This window comes from Diadema antillarum, unplaced genomic scaffold (genome assembly GCF_040938485.1).
Source record: "Diadema antillarum isolate AM-2024a unplaced genomic scaffold, OU_Dant_1.0 seq00001097_RagTag, whole genome shotgun sequence".
NCBI classification, from domain to species: domain Eukaryota; kingdom Metazoa; phylum Echinodermata; class Echinoidea; order Diadematoida; family Diadematidae; genus Diadema; species Diadema antillarum.
Window position 1 is genome coordinate 357,246 of NW_027271914.1, and position 7,873 is coordinate 365,118.

At 43.4% G+C, this 7,873-nt stretch overlaps 1 protein-coding gene across 1 annotated transcript; it reads right to left on the bottom strand.

Moving 5' to 3' along the window:
- Window positions 1-1,070: 1,070 nt before the first annotated feature.
- LOC139743573 (uncharacterized) lies at window positions 1,071-7,267 on the bottom strand. Its single transcript, XM_071654053.1, has 4 exons — window positions 6,108-7,267; window positions 5,372-5,600; window positions 2,872-3,042; window positions 1,071-1,615 (listed from the first exon to the last, which is right to left on the bottom strand). The coding sequence occupies exons 1-4, from the start codon at window positions 7,188-7,190 to the stop codon at window positions 1,071-1,073; spliced, it is 2,028 nt and encodes a 675-aa protein (XP_071510154.1). The 5' UTR covers window positions 7,191-7,267.
- Between the last annotated feature and the right edge of the window lie 606 nt (window positions 7,268-7,873).

The following is a 7,873-nucleotide window of genomic DNA, read 5'->3' on the forward strand; positions in this document are numbered from 1 at the left end:
AAAAAAGCACTATAGGAATGTGACAACTGTGAATATAGCCTCTTGTACAAATTTATGCCATGCTCTTAGCCTTCAACAAGTATTACTTCTCAGCAAAGGTACATAAATATCAAAACAAAATTTCCATCATACTGACAAAGCCTCTTGTCACGCACTTCTTGGTGTGTGACTTGAAAAAGTTACCCCTTTCGACACCCATACAGTTGATTCATACAGCCCCTTTAAACTGCAAGTCAACTCTTCTTCAAATTGGCAATGCTATCGTTTCATTCTCACAGCCTGGTTCTTGTCTAATCATGAGTGCTTACACTTCAAGCCATCAACGAAGGAAACTGCTGTTTCTTGCACATTTAAATCCTCTCAAATGATCAGATCAAATGGAAATTAAACCAGGCAACAATTTTGTGGATCACAGTTTTACATAGAAAAGTAGCCTGCCTTTCAGTTGATTCAAGTAGGTATGTCTAAGTTGCATCAAACATGTTTCAAAACACTCTTCATTTCCATCCAGAAAATGGATGACTACAACCCACAACATCTGATGACTGTGTGGTCTTAGCATTTCCCCCAGTTGTCACTTCGACCAGTTTGATGCCTGAGTTCTCTTGCTTTCACAGCGTTTACAGAGGAGCCAACATATTCTTGCTTGGTGTAAGTTTGTTGTAAAAAGAGAACATTCCACTCATGTAACGCAATTTTCTTGTGCAACATTTCGAGATTGCAATCAACAACGCTTGAGACATTATGCGATACACTGAAGGTAACAGAAAAACCAACAAACAACTGTCATATGTCATCATAGACCACATCACAAGCATTGATAAAGTCCATCTGGTCTGCTTCACTCCTGCTGCTGAATTATCTGAACATTAAATTTCCAAACTTCTCATTGCCACAAGCTCTGAGCCTGTTCCCTTCCTGCTCTTCAACTTAAGGTATACAATTTGCACCTATCTCTCCCCAACCCACTGATGGCTGTTACATGACAGGACTTAGGCAATTTTTTATTGTGATCATAAGTACCTGACATTTGATGCTTCATGAGTAACTTGAGGGGAGAAACCTCCTGGTCACATCTTGTTGTTGAGGTGTTTCCTGACACGGTCCAGGAGGAGGTGGAAGTTCTGCTTGTACAGCTTCTCGTTGCTGAAGTCCACCTGGGTGGTGCGGGCCAGGATCTTCTTGACGGCCGACATGCCGCAGTCGGGGGGCCAGGGGATGAAGCGGAGTAGGACGGGAATGATAGGGCGGCGCAGGGAGTCGGCCAGGATCAGGTCCTTGACGCAGTTCTCCGACTGGAGGTAGCGGGGCGTGATGCAGGAGACGATGATGGCCGACGCCCGCATGTTGCGGTGGATGTGGCTCTGGGCGGACTCCTGCCCCGAGGCCTGGGCGGACCCCACCCCGGCCGCCGACCGCTGGCTGCTGCTGCCGCCGCTGGACCCTCGCTGGTCGGACGACGCCTGGGACATGGTAGGGATGGACTCTGCCCAGCAGGGGATGCCGTTCCCCTCCAGGATGCGCTTGATGTCCTGCACCTTATTGTGGGCATCCCATTGGTAGGAGATGAAGACTCGAGGTTCTACCACGTTACTGTCTGCATTCCATGTGGAATCTGCCATTAACAAATAACAGATATACACACTCCATCATTTGATGTTCCTCCTGTATTTCTTACTATGAGCCCTTTCCACAGCATATTGTATTTTCCATCCTTTTAGACTGTCCTACTTCAGATATCCCAAAGCTCTAAACTGTATAACCTTCTCATTTGACAGTTTATACTTAAGCTCATAAGATCATGAAGAAAGAATTAGTCAAACAATTAAAGAACCTTGATATTGTGGATTTTGCACAAATCAAACAGCATGTTAAGCTAATCTTACTTGTCCCTACAGCTGAAGGGTGGTTGGGCAGCACTTCTTCCTAGACAAATGGCTTCTGTGCAGAAATTTCATGGAAATTGCAGCAGTGAAAGTTTGAGGAAATCAGACAATCTTTTTAAAAGTTGTGAGTTTTCACATGTTCAGTGCTGCCATTGCTGGATGAGAAGACTACAACATTTTGTGACATCACATACGGACAATGATTCAAAACAAAATACAAAGAAATTCAACATGTTTTCACTTTTCTAGGATAATAAAAGAGCACTTGACTAACCTCCGTCAGAAAACAGGGGGAACAATATTACCCCTAGCATACTGTATGTCAGTAAAAAGTCCAAGGAATGTGGACTTTCTGTATAAAGTGAAATTATGTGGCACTCTCTTTATGTTTTCTTTATAAAATGTTATTTTCCTTTTGACATGATGTCACACATTGTAGTAGTCTTTTCATCCAGCTATGGCTGCACCAAAACCAAAATGCATAACTTTCGAACTGATTGTCTGATTATCGTCAAACGTTCGCTTATGTGTCCTACTAAAATTTGCTACATGCACTCAATGCACATACATATTTGGGTTTCATTCCCCTTTTATGTTGGGTTTCCACTGTTGTGTGATCAGCTTTGCATGCAACAATTGGTGATTAGTAGCTGATTGTGGAATTTATCTTTATGTCTATCACATTTGCACCACAATTGAAATCATGTCATGGAGTAATCATGGTGATCTTATCAGATCTAAATTGATCTTGAGGTCAGGTGTTGTAATGGTGTTAATCATAGAAAAGTTTTGCACCATCCAAAACTTTTCTACAACCAACTCAAGTGCCACCACTGCCCTCAAGATCTGAGACAATTACTCCTCGATTACGACCACAATGTAACAAATTTTACAATCAGCTACTAACAGCCAATCTTGGCATGTGTAGCGGATCACACGACAGCGGGAACACAGCATTAAGGATGCGGTTCCCTGTGACACTCACTGGAGGTGGTGGCTAGGACCTGGAGAGGTTTCAGGCCTTCCATCATCCGATTGAGGTAGCTCTGCTCCAAGACCACGCCCGGAACTCGCTTCAGAGGCTTGATCTGGTGCTCCAGGATGTCCATGGCCTCTGTATACATCTTGGTCTCAAAGTCAATGGCCGTACAGTCACCTGTGCGAGATAAATGTAAATATCAGAGAGATGCATATGATGATATTTAACAAACCTCGTACAGACTCATTCACCGGAAATCAAATTTTAAATCTAAACCATGGTTCATGCTGATTTCTTCTGCGTTAATACAATTGTCAGATTGTGTCTGCCAACAGACGTCCAGTAACAAATGCGCATTGTCAAAGATATGTCTATTTCACGCTTATTTTAGACCATGGTCTGAAATTATACCATGGTCTAAGGTTAAACCACCTTCATGAATTCAGGCCGTTAGGTTCATGAAAGACATTATTTACATATGACACGTTACTGGCTAAAAAAAAGTGCAAACACCTGTGGGAGAAATCATCAAAGAGATATATAATGGCACATTAAAGGGGAAGTCCGGACGATTATAAGCCGTTTCGTGTGTAAAGAACAATATTTCATGAACCTATTACCCTTTTCCCGACGAGAAAAGACCATCAGATACATTTACTATGATTTTTTTTTTAAATAAGGTAATTCTTCATGTTCGAATCCGTCGCGAGCTGCCCTTCGTACTATCTGTCCCAGGATGCATTGCGCGTGACGTATCGGGCGCAGTTTCCTCAGCTGAGAGCACCGCGAGCGAAGCCCAGCTACGCATCGATCTCCCATTGCACTGCTGACTGCGGGCGGTATCTGCATGTGTGCCTTGTCGGCGCTACTGCAGGAGACCGTACACCGATTTAGGAGTGCTGTTGCCAAACGCTGTATTCCTTTATTCAAATAATCTTCGTTATATATCTATATAAAATCTTCAAAGATTAATGTAAAATAGTTGCAATGCTATAACATTTTCGTTTAAATTGAAATATGTATGTATTATAATACTGCCGTACTTATTAGTGTCCACCCCATCACTTACAATGCATTAGCTGTTGTCGGGCTGTGCAGGCATACATTTACGTCTGCTGCTGCCAAGTGCTATCACAATCCGCGATCGTTTTTTCGACTTCTGAGTGTGAACAATCTGAAATCAGTCTGTCAATGTCAGAATTATTGCCTCTTTTGTTGTCTGAGACTGTTGAAAAGTGTGTCTGACGGTGATAAAATACGACAGTATACATGTAACTTGAACCGAGGAAGAAACGCCAGCGCCAGCTTGGTACCGCCGCCGCGCCGGTAACTACGACCAGCAGCCCAATACACACAGCGTAATCGGGCTGCGTGTTGTAGCATTCAGGATCATGTAAAGGTAGTATCGTGGATAGGTATCAATTTAAAATCGAAATATTTCTTCAATTTGAAGACTTACTAGTAAAGTTGAAGTATTGACAACACCCTAACACTTGACACATCGGCATTTTTTTAATGAAGCAATAGATCATGCCGCGTGCATCCGCTGTGTGGTCAGAGACTGTTGAGCGGTACGCTACTACCGCTTGCTTGGCCCGTATCACCGTTGCTCAAGCAGGGCTCCCCCGAGCCAGCTGACGCTCCAAGCAAAAAGCAATGTGAGGATGAAACGTCACGCTGTCACGTGATCTTTCTCGCCGGCGTACAGAAATCGAACGGTTACGATTCAAAATAAGTGATGCTAAAAAATCGATTGTGGCGAGTTGGGAGGGTCTTTTTCAATGAAACTTAGTCATTATGGTCCTTTATTTATGTAGATTTTGGTTAATTTTTTTCAAAATCGTCCGGACTTCTCCTTTAAGAACCTCAGTCAAGTCTTGTTTGATAAAGACATTGTTTAAGAATAATAATGATACCTGCTAGAAAAGTGCAGTCTTCTATGGAAGGAATACTATATACGCCATATATACGTGTATCTAGTGAGTCTTAATTTTTTTGCAAATCAGGACTTCCTGGCAATTTCAGGAGTAGTTATAAGTTGCGATCATGGAGTACACTACTGAACGGAGATATGTATGCGTACACGTCACATTCATGTTGGGATCAGAGTCAATAGTTTTGCGTCTTCAAAGTCATGGAATGACACCTGACTCGCAAACTTCATGAAATATAAACCTCACGAAATATTCAGCATATACAAATGTAAAGTCATTAGCGAGCGTTAGATCTGCAATGCCACTGCTAAGACGACGTTAATTAGGCCCAAAATGGTGTTCTGCAGATATGCGAGATGTTTGTTTCCATTGTCTAACACGGGAGGCTTTCGCGTAGCAGATCTAAAGGTCACTAATGTATGTCAGAAAGATGTATAACATGAACCTCAGTCAAGATGTGTTAGGTTTATTAAGATTATCATTATTAAGATAAATAATTATTATCAATATTATAGCTGAGAGAAAGCAATATATTAGCATATCTGATCTGGCCATCTGTCTTCTCTACATACCTATCACAGCTTTCAGCGATGGACGGAGTTTCTCCCAAGAGTTCTTGAACATGGCCGTCACAAGGGTCTTGCCCAGCCAGTCGGCAAACAGAATTTCATGGAACACGAATGGTGACACACTTGCCGCATCCGTCATCAAAATCAAAATGTGCTTGGCTGCTGCCACATGGGGGCCATTGATTTGTAGGAACTCATCCCGAGAACTGCCCAGTTTCTCATGGCTAGAAACCTATGGAGGGAACAGAAAAAAAGATGAATAGATCAGCCATACTGCGAGTTACTATAGAGTAAGAACACTAGGCCTACATGTTGACTGTTGAGAAAACAAAGAAAATTTTGAAATGATCAGAGGCTACGTTATTTCAAAAGTAATGCTAATATCTAAGGTACTAAAGCAATGAGAAAAAAAATGATTTCAAATATCATCTTTGCACAAAATAATTTCATACATGACCATACAAAGAAATAAAAAGTATCTTAAATTTTGATAATATAGCAAGTACCATTTCAAATTGAAAGAAATGAACCAAGGCAACGGTACAAATTTGGTTTACATGAGACCTAGTTTGTACCTGTACAGATAATCAAGATGGACTATGGGTGTTCTACGCTGAGATGTGAAATGATCACAGCTGCCGCAAATAACAACAATGTACGCTGTAATGAAATATGATATGATTTATCACCATAAAATCCCTCTTCTGTGTGAACCCCTTTCATTGTACAACAGACTTACCGCAAGGCCTTTGCGCTTGAGGTCCTGCTTGAGGTTGTGCGCCAGCTTGACGTCGGCTGGGTCATAGATGATGTAGAGGGTGTCAGGCTTTGGGCGCTGTGTCCGCGCCCTCAGGTGCCAGTTGTCGGCCAGTTTGTGTTCCTTCTCCAGGATGGTGACGATCTGCTGTAGGATCTTCCTGCGCACCACCCGGCTGTCGACCCCCAGTCTCTCCTGCATGTCGCGGTCCATGAGCGACATCAGCAGAAAGCCATCAATGCTCATCTCGGCAAAGCACTGTCGATAGAACTCCTTGATCCCGAGATCATTCAACCAGCTCTGGAGGTCACCCACCGTCCACCGGCAGAGTTTCTTGCCCCTGTACTCCTGCGTAAAGTCCGTGTCGGGGATAACAGGCACGTGGGGTGCATTGACACTGATGTAAGGGTCCAACTTCAGCATGAGTGCCCCTATGACCCGCGAGGCCTTCTCCGCAATGCTTATCGTATGGCCGTTGTGGGACAAGTTGACTAAATCGTGCAGTAGTACGTGGTACTGTTTGGGAATTTCTACATTGTCGCACAGAACGATGAAGACTTTGGGCGGACTGCTCGAGTTCTGCCGCTCAAGGAGGCATCGCATTTCATACACCGATACCGGACACTGGAAGTAGCATTCCGTCACAAAGCAGATGGCCGCCCGGCATTTCTCCACAGCTTCCATGCGGTGGGCAAACCACGCTGGGCTGTCTGTGTTATGCTCATCCTTGTCAAACCAAATGTCTTCTGCCAGATTATTTTCTTTGAATTGTTTCACCACATCACAAACAAACAAGCGTTCTAAGAATCCACCATCTGGTGAATACGAAATGAATATTCCCTTTTTGACCTTTTTCCCCGCACCCTTGGAGTCTCCTTTGCTCTTCCGTGTAGTCTGCTTGGAAACTTTCACTCCAGCAGTTCCACTGTCACCTCCACTGTTGACCTGAGCTGGCTTAGGTTCACTCTTCTCCACAGCCTCTCCTCTGCCAGAGCCAACTTGCTGGTCATTTTCATTCTGTCCAGCGTCCACCTCCATATTTTTTTCTCCACTAGATTTACTCATGTTTACATCATAGTCACAGGCTTACTGCCCAGTTCACACGTCTATCTTGGGTTGCTGCTAGCAATCTAACGTTACATTTACCGGCAAAATACCGCTGCTTTCATGCGATTTTAGAACGTGAATTCACACTCTGACTCTGTCTTGTCGAAAATTCCAGCAGATCTAGGCTCCTAGCAAGACATTGTGAAATACAATTACAGACTAAATTAGCTGTTATCATAACCACAGCATATCAACTGAATTTTATCTGAACAACATCCTTGTCTTACTGCGTTCCGTTAATTGTGTATAATTTGGTGTGGCTGTCTGGATTGGAGGTTCCTCCCCTGTTGGTCGTTGATCGGCGACAGCGCGACCATCCAGGACACAGAAAAGCTGAAAAGTCAAGTCAAGACCACGTATAATTGTGGATCTTGCGTTTGACAAAATACCTGAACGATATCCACATGTTAAGGGTTGATAATTCTTGAAGATAACAAGCGTACTCACACGTTTTCGTCGATGTGACTATCACAACATGATGACAACTAACGATCAAGGGGTAAGCCTACACAAATTGCAACGGGTGGTGCACACACGTTGACGCGCTTGAAGCAGCCGTACTGATTTTCGTGTGGTTGTTTCCTTGATTGATTGTGCGAGCTACATGCATGGCAACGACAGAGGCTTGACGTTGTTACGTT

Bases quoted from the DNA above. Each gene is read 5' to 3' on its own strand.
- LOC139743573 (XM_071654053.1), bottom strand. From the start codon at position 7,190: ATGAGTAAATCTAGTGGAGAAAAAAATATGGAGGTGGACGCTGGACAG. The intron at 5,601-6,107 runs GTAAGTCTGTTG...TTCCCTCCATAG, and splicing joins TCAAGCGCAAAGGCCTTGCG to GTTTCTAGCCATGAGAAACT. The intron at 3,043-5,371 runs GTATGTAGAGAA...TATCTCGCACAG, and splicing joins ATCGCTGAAAGCTGTGATAG to GTGACTGTACGGCCATTGAC.